This window comes from Anguilla anguilla, chromosome 6 (genome assembly GCF_013347855.1).
Source record: "Anguilla anguilla isolate fAngAng1 chromosome 6, fAngAng1.pri, whole genome shotgun sequence".
NCBI lineage: Eukaryota > Metazoa > Chordata > Actinopteri > Anguilliformes > Anguillidae > Anguilla > Anguilla anguilla.
This window is the reverse complement of record NC_049206.1, coordinates 58,676,315-58,698,830: the sequence shown is the minus strand read 5'-3', so window position 1 is coordinate 58,698,830 and position 22,516 is coordinate 58,676,315. Positions and strand designations below refer to the sequence as shown.

The 22,516-nt window shown below is 48.1% G+C and overlaps 1 protein-coding gene across 1 annotated transcript; it reads right to left on the bottom strand.

Annotated features, from left to right (window-relative positions):
* Window positions 1–80: 80 nt before the first annotated feature.
* On the bottom strand, window positions 81–20,467 carry ppp1r14c (protein phosphatase 1, regulatory (inhibitor) subunit 14C). Its single transcript, XM_035422193.1, has 4 exons — window positions 19,969–20,467; window positions 5,959–6,042; window positions 4,987–5,019; window positions 81–2,465 (listed from the first exon to the last, which is right to left on the bottom strand). The coding sequence occupies exons 1-4, from the start codon at window positions 20,200–20,202 to the stop codon at window positions 2,391–2,393; spliced, it is 426 nt and encodes a 141-aa protein (XP_035278084.1). The 5' UTR covers window positions 20,203–20,467; the 3' UTR covers window positions 81–2,390.
* Window positions 20,468–22,516: the final 2,049 nt, after the last annotated feature.

Genomic DNA, 22,516 nt, shown 5'->3' with positions numbered 1-22,516 from the left:
CATCAGAAGTGTTACATTACAAACAAGTGCAATATTTCAAACCACAAAATCATGGGGTACAAAAAAAAAAAACAACCAAGAACAGCACACTTTTTATTTAAAACAGATTAGTCATTCTGCTTTATTGTCAGCAAAACAACTCAATTACCACACGTTACATTTTTATAAAATAAAAACAAATGCTTGCAGATGTATGGAAAACAAATCCTGCAGACTCTGTGAGTTTCTTTAATAAAGTATAAAAAGGAAAAAGCAGTTTAAATAAAAAGCTGGGTCTTTATATATTTCTTTCGTGACACTTAATCCATGCGGTTTGAAAACTTTCACACATTACCATCTCTCAAAATACTTAGAACATCAATTTTAAAACCACTCCATAGCCCTGAATAGAAACTCTTCATACAGTAAATGAACATACCTGAATATTTTTACCAGAGGAAATATTAAAGAGATCTACATTTATATTGTCAATAACACAGTCTACGAGCAGTGGATGCCCTGGAAACAACTGGTATTTGGGGGAAAAAAAATCTATTTTAAAAAAAGCAAAAACAGCACCATATTTTTTTCCTGGTTTTCTAAAAAGGTATTGAGTAACTAAGTATAAACAGGTGTACTGCCAGACAGGCATGAAAAAAACAGACAGTTCTCTTAGCTTAAGCTAGCCAGCATTCCCTTCCTTCTCACATCCCCTTGTTCAGTTATACCCAGTGCTTCATGAAAGAAATGGCATTTTCTTTGGCCGCTTGAGAATAATATGGTGGAGAAAATGCAACCAACAGCCACAGATCTATTCTGAAACAATATTGTCCCTGTAACAGCTTCTGCCAACTCCTTAAAAAACTACACTTCACTTTCGTAGTATTTTGTACAGTCAACAACTTTATAACCTGAAGTGATATAATTGTAACAGCTTCAAATAAACAACAACAAAAAAACAAAAACAAAATGGAACGGTTGTGTCCAGCTTCATTAGTTGAAATTCAAAATTCTCATTCTGTTTGTCACCTGTCGTGACAGCCCCGTAATTTCCGACACGTTCAAACGTCCCCTAGACGGACCAACAGATGCAAATGAGGTGTAGAGCTCTAGAGGTTTGTGAACTTTCAAAAAAAAAAAAAAAAAAATGTCACTACGATTTGTTTGTGTTATTGTGCTTGAGTCAAGCGCAGACAAAAAAAGGTGCGGTCGTTTCTTAAGTCTACATAAATAAAAACCGTTAGAACTAGCTACATCGTACGAGAATAAGACGGCGACTTAAATTTACGTTCGGATTCTCAGTAACGGTACCCGAGGTGCGGTGTTACACGGACTGCAAACTGAACTTCAAAATAATAACACGGGTAACATACACTATGGACCCGTCGTGAAAACGGTCATACTGAAAGACTTGAAGTTTTAAAAGCGCTTATCACACAGGCTTCACGGCCACACGCTGGGCTACAATGCCCATCATGCCTTGTTCTAAGTGAGAGCCCAAGGCTGAGATTTCTGTGGTCTGACCACATTATAACCTGGGTCTGCAGGGTTCAACAGGTTCGCTAAGTGAATAGCTCATGTAGTAACAACAGTGCACACTAGAGGGAGCTTTTGGGAAAATGGCCAACAAAGCAGTTACAGTCATTAGCCGTTTCATGTTAAATGTTTTTTTAAAATATGTTCATTTGTTAATAATGGCTTCACTGAGAATTCAAAAAGGGCTTTTTGGGACTAAAATTACAAAAAAACAAACAATTCTTACACAAACGGTTCTCTACATACTGTTGTGGTAAAATAATGGAAGTGATATGCATCTAGAGGGAAACGAAGAACAGTCAATATGACATGGTTGAATGGTGTTCTCGATTGTTAACCGCTCAGTTGTGATTGGCCACTAAGTTTTTGGTTGTTATACATTTAAAAGCCCTCCGATGATGTCCTTTACCCCCCCCCCCCTTCTCTTTGCAAACACACTCACCTCGGGGTCAGTGTGTAATAGTGTGTAACAGAGTAACAGATTAATTCGGGGGGGGGGGGGGGGGGGACAAAGAAATCCAAGCTGTGAGGCTTTAAATATCAACCTATTGGCAAAAACAAAACCGGTTCTAATCTTTAAAATCTGAAAAACACCATTTAAAAAAAAAAACTAACAAACAAACGGAAAAAAAACAAACACGTCCTTCGAGTAGCGGCCATTTTTTTTTCTCCTTCAGTTTCAGTTTTTTTGTTTCTACATTTAAATACAAACATTTCCTCGATCACTGTCGATCACAAAAAATAAAAAATAAAAAAAGGCGGGAAAAACCCCGAACTCAAAACGTGAGGACCCAGAGGCAGGAGCCCGCTGCGCGTGAGAGACGTGGAGCTCGCGGCTAACGGCTCGCGGCTAACGGCCTGCGCCGCGGCGGCCATTATAGCGGCTTCTTCTGGGGGGCGCTCAGCTTCCGCATTCCCCGTATCCGGCCCAGGAGCTCCTTGACGAAGTCCTGCAAGACACAAGAGCGCCGCACGCAGGAGCCGTTAGCGGTGTCCGGGGGAACCGCCCCACCCCGAGAGGGAGGAGTGGGTGGGGGTGGGGGTGGGGGTGGGGATGGGGGGGGGTGGGGTCCGAGAGGAAGAGGAGGCAACTCGCAAATTTATAATGAGCCACCGCAGAGATGCTGAAAGCGAAGAGTTATGGGGCGATCAGGTGTGTGTTTGTGTGTGTGTGTGTGTGTGTAAGCGTACGTGTGTATGTGCCTGCACTGCAGCCAAAGCACACAATTCACAACCCATAATTCATCAGCTAATTGGCAAAAAGACAAAAAAAGCAGGGGTACACTCCACAGCAAGTCAGGGGTTGTAATTCAGGGGTGCTCTGGCGCCCCTTTATGATCAGAAGACGAAGGCAGGCCTCTGTGCCAGTCCCCTGGGGTTTCCCACGCACTGCAGGAGGGCTGAAGATACCGTGCGCCTCACACACAGGGAGCTGGGAGCCCTGTATCAAAGCAAACGGAAATACTCCACACCTCCTCATCGCCTGCTCTAGGAACGAGTGTGCACTACGTCCTTACAACCACAAAGACAGAGATGTGGCCATTGCGACTTTCACAACAATTAAAACAACTACACAATTACTACCTTAGGAACAGAGCTGTTGAGTTTGTGCAACAATAGTTCCACAAAACACAAAGCTCTCTTCCCCCATTGGTCAGTATGTGTTCGTTACTGAACAGCATTACACACACTGGGCCCCAAAGTAATGACGGTACCGTTACCATACTGACCATGTGACCTTATAGGCTAGTGACCATATAGGTCAGCGTTACAGAATATTTAGTTTGGCAGATGTGTCAGCAGAGGCCATTTTGTTCAAGCACCAGTAGTTCTGTTTAGCAGATTGGACGTGGGCACATTGGGGTCACCCCGCTGAGATGGGGGGGCGAAAAAGCAGTTCCGTCTGGTGGCCCTGGGGGAGGGGGGGGTCCCGACACAATCAGAGTGGGGGCGGTGACCCAAGTGCTGAACATCTGGGGGGGGGGGGGGGGGGTAAAGCTCCAAGCCGAATGCGTCCCACTTCACATGACAGCAACGGACCAGATTTTACACCGCGGTCACGTCAAGTCAAGTCACGAGAAAACGTTCCCCCCCCCCCCCCCCCAAAGCAGCAAGACCGCATTTCATTTTCGCACAGCACGTCAGCTTAAAATAGCAAGCATTGAGGAGACTCACTTTCATCTGACTGCAACCAATGTTGAGTCTCTATCCTTGTGCACACCACGTAAAATTACTTCAAAGGAAAAAATGTTCTGCTTAAAAAAGAACAGTTAAATAATTATCTCACGTAAGCCAATCGTCCCAATCACCTTTTTAGTAGTTAGACCCTTAGGTGGTGTTCAAGTTCTTTAATTCGGAGGGCTAATCATAGCTCTTGCACAGAGTGGTCTGTGAAGGCCAGGGTTCGAGAGCAGCGGCAGACCTATCCTCATTATAGATAATTACATCAACTCAAAAAGACAATTTAAATACAGCGTACTATTTCCTGGAAGCGCCTCCTGTGAAAGGTTTTACTCAAGGTTACAACCACTGGGCCTCGAGTAGCCTGACAGGTTAGAAATCACTACACTGCCAGCCCCCAAATTTAGTCACTTGGTTCCACTATAAGGCCCCATATGTAGGCCTTAGATCTGACCCCATGACCCCTCTAGAGAGGAAAACAACAAAACAAGCGTGCCTTGAAACCCCGCCCTGCGGTAACCATGGTGACAGTGACGCAACACTCTGACGGGGGAGAGCCAGTGACCCGCGGGTCCTATTGTCCGAGCCCGACCAACCGAGTCTCTAATTTGGGCTGCATCGATCCTCTCCGCTTCTGCACATGTGCAGAAGACGGGGTGTCGCTCGTCGTTTGTGAAGAGCGTCACGAAGCCAAACTGTCAGCTTCTGTACCCCCCCCCCCCCCCCCCCCCCCGGTGCACTCCTAAGTCAGGGGCTTCAGAGTCGTCTAGCCCCTGATTGGCTCATCTGTTCCAGCCAATGGGATCTTTTATTTTCTTTTTTCTGTCGAGAGCTCTTCGGCTCTTCAGCAAAGTGCTTTCGCCCTTCTAACTGTGTTCATGTGCAGACAATGGGAGGTTGGGGGGGCACTGACTCGGACTGTGCGCTCCTTGAGAGGGATGAGTGCACCCCAAAAGACGGAGAGAGGAGCAGGTGGGCACTGGCGCATGACTGGGGGGGGGGGGGGCGATGGGGGAGCTAAACAAACACGCTCCACTTCTGTAGCCCCTACTAAGTGGGTTAAGAAGTACAGATCCTCTGCCTCTAGTGATGACCCCAGGGCTCTGTGTGTTGGCCCCCAAAAACAGAGAGCGAGAGAGAGAAAGAAAGAGAGAGAGCGACAGAGAGGAGCTGCAGATATTTTTCATAAACTACAGTAGTACAGACACTGCCTGGTCCCTAACCTCTAACCCCTAACCCCTAACCCCCCGCCCCCCCCTCCTCGTGTGGTACAAGCAGCACAGTACTCACATCTGTGGGTTTGTAGCAGTCCATCAGGGACTCCTAAAGAGAGAAGAGAAAACAGTGAAAAGCTGCACAACTCTGAAGGGTCAGTTAATGTAGTACGATGTGTTTTTTTCATTCTTCCTTCCCTCATACACGTATACACACCTGTAAGGTGAACGACAAGGCAGAATGACCAGAAAATAAGGTTCAGTCGTCAAAAACGAAATGACCTAGCAGCCTGACAACCTTACATTACATTACATTCATTTGGCAGACGCTTTTATCCAAAGCGACGTACAAAAAAGTGCATTTCATGGTCGTAGACAACTGCTAAACACGGGTTCAGTAAGGTACAATACTTATTTTGTACAGCTATTCTAGCCGAGAACAGTGAACACTATTCTGGCCTAACATCTGCAAAGCCAACTAGGCAGAAGAATAAGCTACAGTGATCTCACCTTCAGCTCCACCTATGCGTGGAGTCATGAACTTAAGAGCTTCAACGAAAGCAAAATCAAAAAAAAACAAAAGAATAAAAATAGTAGCATTAGCTCAAGGGTAACGGGTTGAGCGGGATGGATTGTTACTCGCTGACAGCTCAGCGAATCCGCCGATCCGGGCGCATTCCAGTGGCGAGAGCGATGGCGGGCGGGTTCGAGGTGAGCTATGGCACACCGCCTCGAGCCGGCCGCCTGCATGAACACTCAGACCAGGCGTTCAGGGCCACACACATCCCGGGGCCACGCAGTCCAGGTTTTAAAAGTAGTTGCATTTTAATTGTATGAAATTTGTGTGTCTGTGGCTATCAGTTCCCCACCGATCCCAGCTTGCTCCTGGCAACCCCCCAGCAACCACCCCCCTGACCCCCCCCCCCTCCAGGACCACACCTGCAGATGTTTGGCCTTACACAGTGTATTCTGGGGAACAGACATATAGGGGTCAGATAGGGGTCACCACACCCATCCCATCAGGTGAGGCTCCTCCAGGTGAGCTCACCTGCAGTTTCGTAGCCCTCTCGTCCTCGCTGTTCACCTCCAGAAGGTCGTCGATGTCGATCTCCACCTCTGGCATCTCCTCCTCCTAGAATAGACAAGAGAGAAGAGAAAAAAAAGACCTTTTCAGCAAATGATGAGAGATCACGAACTGCATTACAAAGACCCCAGCCATTCTTATTAAGGACCAGGGACAGCGACCCATTGAACCATCCACCGTACATATTCACGAGAATAAAGGTGCTGGAAAGAGAGATTTTAATCCACAATTATCCAACAGAAGAACTCGGGGCAAAACCTAATTAAGGAAAGGACGCCATTTTAAAGTCCCAGAAAGCCTTCGGGTTCTGGAGCACGTTGCTGCTAGGCTGTGCTGACATTTCCACGGGAAAGAAGCTCACGTCTGTGCGTTCATCAGAAGATGCCATTAAAATGGGGGAGATGAGGGTTGGGGAGGGGCGGTGATGCCATTAGCTAATAATATCTGAATTAAAAGCAAAGTCACAGACAAACCAATAAAACATACACGGCACAAGGACAGAACATAGTTATTTAAAAAAACAAAATGTTTCAAATGTACAGCAGCAATTAGGACGGCAACAGATGAATCGTATCTGTGGGGGAGAAAGTTAAAAAAAAACCCCATGTCCACATTCCCCCTCACATTAACAGTTGGGGGTGGAGATCGATCAATTAATCGATCGATACAGGCCTGCATGCTGGGCGATCATCTGTGAACGGTGTCCACTCCTCACCCAGTTATCCAGCTCATACAGGACGGCCCTCATTCAATTCAAGGAGAAGGTTTGGACAGAAAGTGTTTTTAAAATTGATTTTATTATTTTTTTTAACTTGGTAATGAGGTGCTCCCAGCATTTGTCCTGACCACTAGAGCCCCCCCCCCCCCCCCCCCCCCCCCCCACACACACATCCCCATGGACTAAAAACAGAGTAAAAGAAAGAAAGCCAAAAAAAAAAAAAGGTCTTTGCATGCCTGAAATCCATTAACTGCGAGGTGCACTGGAGCAGGACGCCCCATACGCCCCACTTTCTGCTGGAGGACGCGCCAAGAAACACTAACGTCAGCTTCGCTTTTTATTTATTGTCCCCGTGTTTACAGCACGTGAGCGAGTTTCAGAATTCACCCTGGCAGCCCTTCGGTGTGCCAGTTCCCCTGACAAAAACAACGGGACCCCCAGTTCCCCTGCCAGAACCAACGGGACCCCCAGTTTTCCTGACAGACACAACGGGATCGCCAGTTCCCCTGCCAGACGCAATGGGACCCCCAGTTCCCCTGCCAGAACCAACGGGACCCCCAGCTCCCCTGACAGACACAACGGGACCCCCCTCCCCCCAGGAACCTCAAAACAGACACCTGTCTTACCCGGAGAACGCCGGCACTGACACGGACCGAACGAGAGCGTTCTGCAACCGCAAAACAACCCTCATGAATTCGGGCTCTCTGTGTTGGGAAGCTATAAATAACATATAGCCACGAGGGGGAAAAGGATTTCACCATCAGCAATGCACATGAGGGGGGGGGGGGGGGGATAGGGTGCACACAGAGGGGGGTGGGGGAGGGTGGGCACAGCTCTGTAATGGGGAGAGATACTGAAGGAGAAACAGAGACTCCAGATCACGGCCCATTAAACTGGAATTAACGCACAGAATCGAGGCACAAAGGAGGCGCGATTTGTTCACCACTTTATAAATAAGCACCCGTTTCTCCACGTCCAAGGACGGTCGATTCAAAAATCAATTTTTATGAAGTATTATAGTCGTATTAAAAGCTTTGCTCGCCCACAAATGTTCCGTCAAAAGAACAGGTAAAAGGCAAAGAACGTTTGTGAGCAATTTAAAGTAAAAATCGACTAAAAGATATTTTGGAGTATGGGGTTTTTTGTTGTACAGCTAGCCTCAGCCGAGACACCACAGAGGCAGAGTTTGTGTGCGGGTGCGGGTTCTTGTTTTAGCCCAGCACTTCGACACCTGATTCTACTCATCAAGGTTTCGTTAAGGACAGTTAATTGGTTGAATGAGGTGTTGTATTGCTGAGCTAAAACAAAGACCTGCACCCACACCGGCACCTTTTCTGATAAGATCGGGGACTCCTGGTTTCAGTGCATCGGCAGTGAGATCTGAGGACTACCTTCACCCCCCCCCCCCGTCAACACCCCCATCTGCTACCCCTCTGCATCCTCATTTCTCATACCAGTGGAAAAGGAGGGTGGGGGGGTATGGAGGGGGGGTATGTGTGTGTGTGTTTGAAAAATGAGGTCAGGATAAAGGACGTCTCTTCAGAGCCAGTCTCCCCACAGCTGATAGCGTTCCATAGCACCGCGACTGAAGATCGCATTTCGACCCCCCCCCCCCCCCCCAATGCCATGAGATTGTGCTTTTGATCTGGGGGGGGAGGGGGGGTTTAAAAAAAAAAAAAAAAAAAGAGTAAATAACATTCGCCAAGAGGAGGGCGCCGACGTGCTCTCAGACTGCCGACGCACTTCCTGTAACCGTAGAAACCAGAACCAGCGCGCTGCTCCCCGAGCGTCGTGTGATTGGTGTTCCTCGGTAACGTGCGGACTCGGGTGCCAACAACCTGAGAAGGGCTGTTCTAATGCGTACGGCCGGTTCAGCCCGCTTCGCACTGCGAATCCCAGAATTCAGTGCGGGTGGTAATGCCACGCTAAGCCCAATGATAGCTGAATAATCTGATGAGTTTTTGCTTGTAGACTATAATTCAGCATTTTCCATAATTTTTCCAAATTTTCATATTTTTACACTATGCTTATGACAGTTATACTGTATTCAAACCTAGGTCAAATATGTATTGGTCGTACTTTGACTCGTTAGATGCCGGTAAAATGTGGTTAAAAAATAAGAAGAATATTCAACAGACCGAATACATTAAACCTTAAATACCCATAAACGAACAAAAAGGAATCGTTTTCGGTTCGTTAGATAATTATTTGCCTATAGAATGAAAGCCATGAGCCCTATAAAAGCCGCCAATTTCGCCGTCAGTTTGGAGGGGGGGGGGGGCAAAAAAAAACAGGGTCGGGCCTCGTTAACGAACTTCACGGGGGCCGTGGGTAATTGCCCCCCGTGATAAATTTCACGATGCCTTTCATTAATCCGATTAAAAGGTCAAGAGATATGGCTTTAAAAATCATTCCATGACGTTCCGGATCATTCCACGACGTTCCGGGCGTCTCCCGCCCCCTCCCTTGGGGGGACCGAAATTGAATCGCACTCTAATAGGTTTCAAAAGAGAGAGTAGCTCCTCTGTTTGCTCCACCCGGAAAGACTCCTCTTAAAACGGCCACTTAAGACACTTTTCATTAGGCCCCTTGAAAGGCAGCGAGGCGTTTTTCTGAAGCGTATTTATCGGCGCACTTCCTGTTGGAACGCCGGGGAGATCGATACGCGCCCGGCGTCTCCGGCTCCTGCTTTTTTTTTCGGCAGGGAGCTCGCCGTGCACGCGAGCGCTCAGCACGCAAACGCCGACGGAGATCCGAACGCGCCGATGATTGACAGCTCGGGTTGACACGGAGGTTCCAGATGCCGGACAACAGTCGGGTGTTCAATCGAATGGTAGTACGGTTCAATCTAACCACACTACGCTTCATCCTCAACTACCAGATGACATAAATGATGGGACAGTGGTTTTCTCAACAAAAAAAAATGTAAATGGGCACTGTGATAAGATCAGGGTCCCCAACCCTGGTCCTGGAGAGCTGTAAGGTCTACTGGTTTTCATCTAAAAATCAGCAAATATTTCAGACCAAAGTAACAAAGCAAGGCGAGTTAATTGTGCTACTGTAATATGCTGCTATAATTGGTCGAATAAGTTGTTGAATATAATAGCAAAAACCAGCAGAACCCTACGGCTGTCCTGGACCAGGGTTGCAGATGTGTAAATACACATAAATATGTATAAATACACATATAAATACACATAAATGCACTGTATTAGGCCTGATGGACAATGGAAGGAAGGCATTTAAGATGATCTGAGGCAGACTGAATCCAGTAACGCGACAGGTGAGAGAATGCGTCCGCAGAGCGAGCCTGCCGTTCTCCAGTGCGGTGACTTCTGCATGGCAAACCAGCCGTGACGCCCCAGGGTCACCAGATCAATAGGTCACCGCTCACTCGGTCTGGAAACAACTCCAGAGGTGATTTGTTTGCTATTTGCGTTGCCTCAGGGGAATCTGTGCGTCAGGTTTAAAAGGCATCGCTGCGTAGAGAAAGCATAGAGAAGACCGGAACCCATACATGCGCCAAACATGACTGGGACAGAAAAATGCGCAGCTGATGTACATTGCGCACGCTGCCACCGCATTGACTGCAGTGGCTGCGCAGTCTCTGACATCATCGGCCGCAAGCTGATTGGCTGGAGCGTGACAAAACACATTAAAACCGTCTGACCAGAGCAAAGAGCAATTTCCCCCAGAAGGCTTTGCGCTTCTGCCACTGAACCAGGGAGGCAGGAAGGAATCTTATTCGCCGAAGGAAATACATTTCTGTGATTTGATTTTGTTTGTGAATCACACAAAGTCTTGTCAACTGGAAAACACACTGAACACACCACTGTAATCAAAATCAAAATGGGCTGCTCTGTTTTAAACATTACATTTATTATTACAACTGTGTTTAAGGAGGTGACAACAAATTGACGGCACAAAATGAAATATTATGGTTTTGCAAAATGCAAACCCAATGCTTTGTAAAAGAAAACATCTTGAAAAAGGAAGTAAATCACAATCCAAACGTGAAAACACCCCCTTAAGCTTTCTATCAGAAAGTTCCGGACTATGAACTGAACACCAAGTTCATTTCACTGTAATGCAATTACATAAGTCACTGAGTGAAAGATCAGGCTACACTTTCTCCCTCAAATGCGAAAGCAGACGTCACTGGAAACTTTACCTTCCTTCCGCACACCTGAGGCCGTCATCACACACGCAAGCACGGCGCAGAAATAGCCCTGTCTGTACACACGCCACATTAATCACCGTCAATCAAACCTATTACCCAGATTAAAGCTAATGCATTCCCATTCATCTCAGACATTCTGCGCCCAGATGAACCTGCTCAGAACACAAAGCAAACCGGCGCCCGACTGCGGCAGTGGCCAATTAGAGCCGACCGCAACGAGGACTGAGAGAGAAATGCAAGAAAGCCGAAGTACGGCGCGTTTAATTTCACTCTGTGACCTGCGGGCCGTCTGGCGGGAAAGCCAAACTAGTCTAAACCGGTTTTGTGTTGGTATCGTCTACCGCTAGACAGCGAGATGAAGACTGCCCCCCCCCCCCCCCCCCCCCCAAGTCCCTAGGCAGCGATTGGACAAGGATGGAGATCATCATGTAAACATTCCATCAGTGTGCCACATGTCACATGACCTTGCGATGTCACTTCCTGTCAAGGTCACAGGACACAAAAGCATCGCTCCTCTGGTCCGTGTTAAACGTTGTCTCCCACGATGTGACTACGGACGCACAGCAGTTACAGACGCGTGCTAAATCCACGCCAACGCGCCCGGGGAACACCAGCCTTCGGGCCACAAGTGGGAACGTTTTAGATCTGGAACGTGCGAAAGGCCAAATGTCCGAAGGAAAGCCTACAGTTCCTCGTAGCTGGACCTTAAACACCCATCACCACACCAGAGCGATAAGAAGGATACCAAAACGGGCAAAAACCAACAAAGCCGGTGACGTCCTTCGAAAACCCTCAAGATTACACACCTGTAACCAGAACAGGGCCAGATGTTTAAGAGATTGAGCCATCCAGCTGTTAATGGGAGAGGACTTACCCTTGGAAAGGAAAGGTTGACTAATTTAAAAAAAGAGAAAATAACTGAAAGCAACAGAACAAATGATTAGAGTGCACATATGTCAGCGTAGCCTCAGAGAACAGCAGCCTGGAATATGGAACATAATTACAAGCAGCCAGGCTCCATGAAGCACCATAATGGATGGAGCCACAGAGCTGCCAATCATGGATTTTTCTTTTTATTTTTTATGAATGAAGGCTACTCCACTCAACAGTGATTGGCTGAACTCAGAGCCATTCATAAAAAAAATAAAAAAACGGCGAGTTCCATGCAGTCTGCTTTAGCACACAGAAACGTGGACATTCACACAACTGCTGTGATCCAAACCAAGATGAAATTTGTCAATTCAGTCCAACACACCGCACGACGGCATCCCAGTCCGGCTAGATAAGCAGGGAAGTAGTTCAGAATTAATGTGGACAGGAGCCTTCACTTCGGGCCCCCTGGCGACATCTGGCACATCAGAGCGCTCAAAAACTAGCGCTGTGACAGCTGCGGGTCGCTCCGCTGGCTGGAAGCAAAGCATTGTGGGAGTGTCCGCGCGGGGGCGAAGGGGCGTTCCGGCAAGATTTGAGGCTCAGGAGAACGTGAGCGGCATCCAGTTAAGCAGCTGGCGGGGTGGGGGGGGACGCGCTGGAAAAGTGGGTCACCGCGATTAGACACAGTCTACAGGAGGCGCTGTGACACGCACGCGTGGGCGTCCGATGGGGGGGCGGGGGGGGGGGCACCGGCACTGGGGACACACACACGCACAACTTTTGCAGAGTCTGCTGGATTTCTGTGTAACTCAGGACTTAAAGGAGCAGTTGACTGGTCTCTTGTTGTTCCAAATTGTTTGATTGGCTGATTTTGAAGTGAAAAAAAAACCATTAACTTTTCTGTATAGTACCCCCCCCCACTTCAAATGACCAAGAGGACAGTGGCCTTACATTTATATCTCACTTCAGTGACCGCACAGAATTGACATACGTACCTTGTACAGTATCATGGTTACATTTCCTGAAACAATTCAGTTTAAGTGCTTTTCTCACGCGTATGACCAACCTTCCTGAGGACTGAACGCGGACACTTCCCGCGGTCGGACCCCGGACACGCCCCGCGTAAAAACGGCAGCAGGAGACGCACGGGCGTGGCCCTAACGGCTGCAGTGGCAAACTGCAGGCTCGCCGCTCCTAATCTACAGGCCATATAAAACAAAAACAAAAAACAAAGCATAACACACAAAAAACATCTGCCATCTGTCTCGGATGTAGACACAGCCATTAAGCCACCGTCTAATCTGCCTCACTTATCGCTCACAATTTAAAAATCGCTGGCTGCCATTTGCAATGTGTGATTAATGGCCATAACCAGAGAGGCAAACACAACACAGCACCTCTTGCATGGTGACTGGTAACATCGCCATGGAACCCGGGGACGGGGACGGGGGGGGGGGGGCGTCACTAAAAAATATTGACTCATTTCTAATACACTTTACACTTTTACACACTTTAGTGTGTAGTTTACTTTAGTGTGTTTTTTGCTTTGTCGTTTTGCACTACCCATAATAACGTTCGTTCATTGTAGAATAACTTTCATATTTGTGCTCAGTCAGATATTCAGGTGAATTCAGTTTAAATGTATTTAGATTGTAGTTTACCTAGTTGAGTGTAGTTGTGGTCATTCTTGATTCAAACCCATCCTCATTCTTTACTTCTCTTCAACTCTGACCCAGTAAAAAAATCAATTGATTTTTTAAATTAAAATAATAATAGTACTAATAATAATAATAACAATAATAATAAAATAAGCGGCATTTTAATTTCTAAGCAGCTGTTTGCTTTTTGAACCGGGATTTTTCCATTATGACTCACAGCCGCCCGTTATTATTCACAGGCGAGGAGGACTCCTGGTGATCATCTGCGGTTAGGTAATCATCACAGACATCTAATCAGCATCTGCTGTTTGTGTAAGAGATGCGGCTTAGAGAGGGACTGGTGCGGAATATCAGATGAAGGAGCTGGAGCACAAAAAAAACACAAATTATCTTTAAATGTTCAGAACAAAAAAGTGCAACAGCTAGGGCCTGCCGAAAGGTACATTCCGTCATCCCAAAAACGGAATCTCGCCAAACACGCGCCGGGCGTGCGGCTTTCTCCTCGAGAGGACGGCTGGTCCTGTCAGCTGGGCACCTGTCGTGGCACTGTGCCAACTGCGTGCCCAGCGCTACCCGCTGGTGTAGCGGAGGTTCTGAACGGAGCATCGTAGTTTTCCTGCCGCAAAAAACAGCCAGTAGCTGGGGTTGCATCAAGGAACACAAAACTGGTATAAGACAAGTCCTGTAAAAATAGATCCACCAACAATAGAGTATGTTGGATAAATAAATAATAAATAAAACAATGCTGCCAATTATTGGTGGATCTGTTCTGGCTGTAATTCCAGCCTCCCAGCATGTAAACGCAGGGAAGTGTTATCCACCAATCACCATCAGCGTCTGTAACCTGTGACATCACAATTGTGCCCAGTGTTCTACCAGTACGGTGATGTCACAGTGGCCTTATTCCCACTATTCACACCATTCCTGGGATGGTTCAGGGGTTGGAGTGAAGTATGAAAACCTGAAGGCTCAAGGCTGAGTATTCACACATATTTAATCAGCCCTGGGATGGGAGAAGCCAGCGTGAAGCCTCATCTTTAATGCAGCAGCAGTATAACGCAATTATTTCAGGAGCAGAACATCGCCGTTTCAGCAGGGCACTGCTGTCGTAGCCTTGAGCGAAATTACTTATGTTGAATCAACTCGGTAAACACACAGCTGGCTGAATGAATTAAAAAAAGGTAAAATGCAAAATGGCTGGCGTGTGCACATTACACTCGGAAAAGCCAACTATGTAACACACCGCCATGCAAAGGAACAAGAGGTCATACACGCACCTCTAAGCAGTTTCAGATGCAGGTGGTAACTGAAGGAAGGGGGGGGGGGGGGGGGGGGGGTAAGATCACAGTGATGTCATCTTACTTGTATAAAACAGATGAGCTACACCAATCACTGATGACAACCATTAGAACAACGTTTGATTGTGATTGGTGGTGGTGGTGAACCCTGTGGGAATTCCCAGAAAGTAGCCAGTTAGTATCCACCAATCACCACTGGTGGTGTTCCATTTGTCCTTAGCAACGCGTTCCACGATTGGTGGAGCTCCTCTGTTCTCTACAAGATGACATCAGGGCTGTTGGATTCCATCTTCTGTCACCCCCAGGCGAGGATTCTTGAAAAAAAAGCAACTCTTCTTCCACCAGGCGCAGTAAATCAAAAGTGCAGCCTGACTCGCAGGCTGAGGAGTTACCATCATTTGCAAGGCAAAGCAGCCCCCCCCCACCCCCCCCCCCCCGCCCCCGCCCCCGCCCCCGCCCCCCCGACCCATGCGTGTTTATGGCGCTCCAGGCTGCATTTGACGGGCAGAGCCGGATACAAAGCGGATTTCCCCTCTGTCCTTTACCACGCACGCGTGCACGCTTGTACTCCGGACGACGACGTGCAGATCAGAGAGTTTTTCCCTCAAACCCCAGAGTCGCGGCCGCCCCCCTGGGATTCGCACCCCCGCTCCGCGGACTGCCTTCGCTGGAGGGCGGGGCTGCGTGCGTACAGGGTTCAGGAACACCAAGCTCTGCAAGCTCCCCCCCCCAACCCCCCTCAACCCGCCCCCCCCCCCACCCCCATGTTTCGAGGTGCCTTTGAGCACAAGCCCTATGCAGCAATGCCGATGTAATGACACCACAGGCGGCCTGCGCAGACGCAGACACCAGAGGTGGCCTGCGCAGACGCAGACACCAGGGGCGGCCTGTGCAGACGCAGACACCAGGGGCGGTCTGCGCAGACACACAGGCTGACAAGGCTCACACGGATCAGGAGGGGGCCCGCGGCACTGCCACTCTGTCAGAGACCGCATTGTACGCTGGCCTGGGACAGACCCGCCGTGCCCCACTGACACAGCGAAGGGGGCGGGGCTACAGAGCCCGCACAGAGCCCGCCGTTGTACGATCCGATCCTCACGGTCGCCCTGGCAACAACGCGGCAGAGGGCACTGGAACCCTGGGGTAGGAAGGCGCCCCTCCCCCCTCCCCCCTCCCCCCAACTTCTTCTGGACGCGGCCTAGTGGCGATACTGCTCCCAGAATGCAAAGCCCTCCGATGGCCATCGACCAGACACAGGGATCCACCAGGAGTGAGTCAATAACCATCCGAGGGATGCCTTTTTCTAATTAATACGCTTTTGTTTCCAAAGCAGTCCCTGTGTGTGTGTGTGTCAGTGTCTGTGTGTTCACAGTGTGCGTCTGTGTCTATGCACAGTGTGTGTGTGTGTGTGTGTGTCTGTGCGAGTGCACTGTGTGTGTGTCTGTGTGTGTCTGTGTATCTGTGTGTGTGTGCACAGTGCGTGCGTGTATCTGTGTGTGCGCGGTCAGTTTTGTGTCTTGCATCGCTTCCTCCGCTGAATATGCATCAGAATTACTGGAGTAGAAAATCCATCGAGCAGCCTGGCCCGCGGGAAAGTGGGACAAGTGCATCTGCGCCTCGACTGGAATTACCGTCACCGCTCCCTCCTGGCAAGCGCCACCGCCGCCCAGCTTCTCCCCTTCAGAGTTCCGGGATTCGGAATTCCAGAACACTTGCGTTCCAAATTCCATCATGAACCCCACAAGGACTGATCACAGGGCAAAGATTCATCCCTCAAATAAATGTCCTGAAACCATTTTAAGAGCAGGTTTCTTCCCCGAAAAATTCAAAGTCAGTGTTCTAGAACTCCGTTGCTTTCCGTTACCAGTAGTGACCGTTACATCAGCATTGGGATGTTCAGCATCAGAATGTCGGAACATTCTAATCACATATTTGCAATCATACAGCTTAAAACGGCCAAATCCAAGAGGAAACGGACACACAAATCTACGTATCTTTTAGAAAAAACGCACCCCTCCCTCACAGTCTTAGCGCGCGCACACACACACACACACACAGTGTCATCTTTGACATATCAACCCTGCAAATGAGGTCATCTGAACGCGATACATTGTTAATCGATGCATTAATTGTGAAAGTCCGGATGCACAGGACAGGCCCTGGGGAAATGGGCCAGTGGTGGTTAACTGGGGACCCAGCACATTCCACTAGAGCCTGGGTTCAGACTTGCACATGAAACCAGTATAACTGCACTTAAGGCCAGCCCGGCAGATTCAGTATATACCCCCCCTCGGCCTCACCCCCCCCCCCCCCCAGGCTCTGTTGGCTTCCCGGCAGCCAGGGTGGGGGGGGTGGGGGGGGCGGGGGTGGCGGGGGGGGGGATTGGGTTTCGCGGCCGCGGCACCACGACCTCGCCAAGTCACACCGTGGTGCCGCACAGGAGCAGATCTTTCACCACACACACGCCAGTGAAGTACACGGCTTTCAACAAACTGCGAGTGGTGGGCTGGACATAGAGAATCTGTCACCAGAAACCCCGCTCCCCTCCCCCGTTCCCCTTTTCCCATCCTTCACCCAAAGGCAAGTGGCTGCTCCACAAGCAGATTTAATGTAGGGGGTTGGGGGGGCTGCCATTACCATGCCTGCCCATTCAAAGAACAGTTTTTTTTTTTAGGGAAGCCGTTAATGGGCCAAGGCTAATCCAGGACCCACTTCAAAAACACCCCCCTGACCACAGTGCCATAAAACACAATGCCAGAGACGAGCCTTGTGCTTCCCTTGTGAATTTTCCACCTTTCAGACACATGCTAGACAGGTATGTGCTAATAGGAACCATGTGTCTTTGTGGGGGTGGGGGGTGGTTGTGGGGTTGGAGATTGGGGTGGTACACAGCTGGTACACAGACTTCCTGTTGTAAAGTCACATGACCACACTAAGAACTTGTGGAAGGCCGATGAAGTCACCACTTAGTTGCTGCCTGTTTTCCACAGGTAGGCAACGGCCATTTAAATGCACCATGTAGAAAAGCTAGACTAGCTTGTCAACTGAACCTCCCCCCAGCCCCCATTACTCTTTCAATACAACACTTCTGAAAATTGGGAAGAAAATACAACTGCCTTAATTTTCAGTACTTGTTTCAGATTTATAATGCAGCGAAGCCATCGCTAGAAAAGATTCAGTGTGCCATAAAATATAATTCCCATCCAAACGTCAGCTGGTTAAAATGAGGATTAGTAAGACTATAGTGTATCAGTAGCAATACCCTTTGAAGTGACAGTCCCCATGTTATACATCTCATCCGTGGGCATAATCTTTTAAGTTAAATCTGGTCCCTTTCATTTTCAACTCTCTCGTGTCGTTAAAAATGAGAGAGCCGATCATCTCTGAGGGGAAGCGCGCGCATCATGTGAGAACGCGGCACAAATCACAGACGCTGACAGGGGCAGGCAGGTGTCCCCGCCACCAGTACTGTCTGAGCCTCGCGCGCTCTCACAAAGTGATGAGCCCAACCGCGTGACCCTCCCGTCCCCTGCGGATTCTCCGCCTGTGCAAGGGCAGACACCTTTGATCGTGCACCACGTGAAGCACCTCGCTCGCGCCGTTTTGATGTCCACTTGTTACAAAAAAAAAACGGCGCATGATCGATGCCTCAAAATGTCAGGGAAGGACATCTTGTTTTGACATTGTGTTCCACTCACCCCCCCCCCCAGCTTTCATCTTCCTTCTCCGACTTTTTCCCCCCAATCATCTAACCGCTCAATGAACATAATTGCCGGTGAAGCCTCCCGACCAGTCGGCTGTCAAACACACGCCGGTTTATGGCTTAAACAGACGGCTGCGCTCGCGCCGGCGGTGCTCCTGTAGAAATTCTCAACAAACTGAATGGAGGTCAACGAGAAGTCACGGGATTGGCTGGCGTGGGTTCATTAGCATACAAGTCTGGATCCAGGCCGCTCCTCCCCCTCCCCCCATCCGCTCCCGACTCGGTCATACAGAATTTGACACAGAAGTGAAAATAAACGCAGCACTTCTTAATATTCAAAGCATACACTGGCACTTGTTTGACCATCACGGCCTGACCAGCACTACACCTCTTCTGAGAAAAAAAGGGTAATGATGCAACCACACTCCGAGGACGAGTGGCTATTATGCCGAAACAGCTTGCCAGTTACATCCCTAGCATTGCCCTCGAATTAAACGAATAAAGGCTGTATCTAATGAAACTGACCTGACTCACTCCAGATCCGAGCGCAGGGACGGTCATTTAAACCAATTTCATTCAAATCGATCTCTGATACGTTTAAATTCGTTTAAGTTGTGTTTTAATATTAAAATAAGACTAAATCAATTTTTTTGTTAAATTATAGGTAACTTGAGGTTGGACTCGTTCAAGGTCGCAACAATAATTTCCCAATATTCTCGATTTCCGAAAACGTAAAGAAAAAGCTTACATTAATTCCAAATGAAACGAAAATATGAATAATATCAACAGAAGACACCCAGTGAAACGGGTGCAGGCTTGCAAACCCAGATACAGAGTATGGGGTACAACAATTCAAGCAGACAGCAAAGGCTTCACGAAACATAAACTCTAGCAGACAAATGTGAATTTTTCCAATGCTAATATACCAGCCGAAACAAATCCAAAATGCACTACAAAATCGCAAACGCGTTAAAAGTGAAGGGAAAGAAGATAATGAAACGTAAAAATGCTCGCGCACAGACGTAGGATAGCACGGTCGGATATATCCGTTGGTCTCGCGCATATCTGTAGGCTATCCACTATCCAGCCTCGTTTGCTGAAACGGATGCGGCAATGCCGGCGCAACAAGACAAAAGACGAGCATCGTCCTGCAGACGCCACCTGCACTAAGCTATAGCTGCGGTCCTAGGAAAAAAAGACTCCTATGTCCAGCACAAAAGGTGCTGCAAACGTGAACCCCTTTGAAGCAAAATGCATCGGTACTCTTATTGTCTAGACAGGTTTTCGCCTTTTTTTGGGGGGGGGGGGGTGCACAATAAGGAGTAACGTTCTCCATAATAAACAGCTGTTTGAAATTTGGCAGGCAGTCTCCAGACGTCACAGGATAACCCGTGTAATTTATCATTGTCAAACGAACGAGGTGTCGAGTCAGCTACGCGCTCGAGCATTCTCAGTACCATGCAAACAAAGATGTGAAGCGGTGACACGTTTAGCCGGCTGGTTTGTCAACTAGTTGGCTAAAAACGAACGAGCCGTTGTCTTACCTCGCAGTCATACAGCTCGCTAAGTTGCTCAATGATCCACTCTTCTAGGATTAGCCTTTTCCTCAGTTCCTTCCTGTCGTATTTCACGGTGACTTTCCCTTGTTTCTTCTGGACCGGATCATCCCGTGGCACCGGTCCGCTCCCCGCGCAGCCTCCACCGGTAGCCGCCTGGAAAAAAACTCTCCCCGCGGGTGGAGGGAGCTGGGCGCTCGTCTCTGTGCCGGTGGCTGACATTGTGTGTGGACTGCTCACTGCGTTAAAACAGACTCGATATATGCTCACAATATAAAACACCTGCTATTTAAAGCGCACCACAGCAGTAGCAGTCGGTCATCAAAAAGGGAGGCGCCTTTCAACGAAATTTACCCGGCTGTTTTTAACGCTTTCGACGCTGCTAGGCTGTTTTGCGGTAAGAGACGGGAGTGCAAGCAAGCAGTCGCCGCACTTCAGCGAAGCCGGTCTTCGCAGAAAGTGGCGATTGGCTGTTTTAGAATCCGATTCTTCGCATTTTTAGCATGGGCGGAACCCTGTCCCGCCTTTTAGCCCCTCGCGGACGGGAGGTAGGCATAAGCAAATCTACAACAGGTGATTTTTGACTGTCGGGCAAATTTCAAGCTTCGTGACAGTGGTGGATAAATAGATAACCATTATTGGGAAGTGGGAACTAGACAAAAGGAAAACAGTTTAACAGTTCGAGTTATACACACGCAAACTCTCTTTCTAACAAATTAGGTTGTTGTAAAACAAACAAACAAACAAAAACAACCTTTAAGCAACATATCATGAAGTAGCCTATAGTAAGACAAAAAACCTGAAACCCGAAATAGGAGTTTATGGATAACAGCTATTTCTGCAGGACTTCATTTTTCCCTTTATTTAAATGAAGTATACTAATTAGGTTTTACAACAATTTTGAATGTGACAACATACGTAAAGCTTAAGCTATTTTGGATCCAGTTAGGCGCTTGTCTTTCTTTGCAGCAAAAGTTGAAAGCCACTCATTTGAGAAGTGATCTAAAATTCTAACCTTCTAATTCAAACTGCAAAGCAATTGAGCTGACGAGAATAGGCTATGTGTGATACTGGGATCGCACTTAAATATAACGCTTAAGAAGCTGCATACGGCTTCATTTTGAAACAATAACGAGGTGGTAGGGCGCCAAATAATACCAGCCGCTAAAAATAGCCTTGTTAGACTATGAGGAAAGACATTTACGCTTCCACGAACAGTGGCTCCAGTGCGTTCTTCTAAGGTGATGAGTGACGGATTAAAAAAAACTAAATTTAGATCAGCACGTCAGTGGAAAGTGAAAGGCACTCGTTGTCGCTGCGGGACGTGTCCAAGGGGTCGGGCATGTGTGTGTGTGTGTGTTCCTGACCTAGTTGTGGCCGCGCCTGCCTCGAGCCGCCGCATTTAAAGGGCTGTCATGTGTTTGCTCGCACCTGGGACCCTCGCCTCGCGAGGAACTCAAAATAGCACCACGTGCTTACAATACGCACCCAAGTTTCTTTAAGCAGTCCAGGGCTCCCAGGCTCGGTTCCCGAAGATCTACAGTCCTGTGTGGGCTCTTTCATTTCAACCCTAATTTGGCACACCTGATCCTGATAATTACCAGCACAAAGAGGTCTCTGGCTGTTGAGTGATGGTGTGCTTTGTCAGTGTTGAGGTGAAAGCCTACAGGACGGTAGATCTCCAGGAGCAGGGTTGGGCAGCCCTATTTTAGCCTGCCCACGCAGTCACCACCCCACCCCACATGGAAATATAATATTGATGTGGGACAGGGTCAAATAGAGGGTGAGAATTCAGATTTTTAAAGTTTGTGCGCTGGCGAGTCTCTCAGCCAGGTTCGCCCTGACTGTATTAGCGATACAGCACGGCCTCTCATGCCCTGTTGCTTAATTGAGGACTCAGAGGTCATGTTCTCTGTGTTTTTTTTCATGTTAATCTCCAAAGCCATTCTTTAGTGAGACAATCCAGTTGCAATTCCTTTAGGAGGGGAATGAATGATCTTTGACATTTTCTCAAATTTAAGCCTAATCTACAGGCACATGTACAGTATTTACACCCCAAAATGCATCCTCAATTAAATGATCAAATTAAAGAGCATACCCTGGCCTAACCCACCACCCACACCCATACCCTCACCCCACCCCCAACCGAGTCTCTGGACCTCAGCAATTTTTTTTTTGGTGTTGGTTTCAATCTTGGTTGTTGTCAGGATTTTTCAGGTGTTACATCACAGTAAAGAACAGCCAATCCCACGGTGCTGTTCTGAGCTACACCCCCTTAGTTCATTTTCAGACGATTCATCAAAATGGAATGTCTCACCATCAGTGGTTAGGAGACGGAACTTTCAGCATTTAGAATCCAGGGGCCTACAGAATCTGAGTCTATAGAACCCCTACTGCCAGCTCTGGGGACAGTACCGCCGAAACATAACATTCTTTCTGCAAAAAATCAGACGAACGTAATTTATTTCAGGAAAGAGAAGAAATAGATTTTGACAGCGGTAGCTGTAATAACTGTACACAGTTTTACCGATGTCAA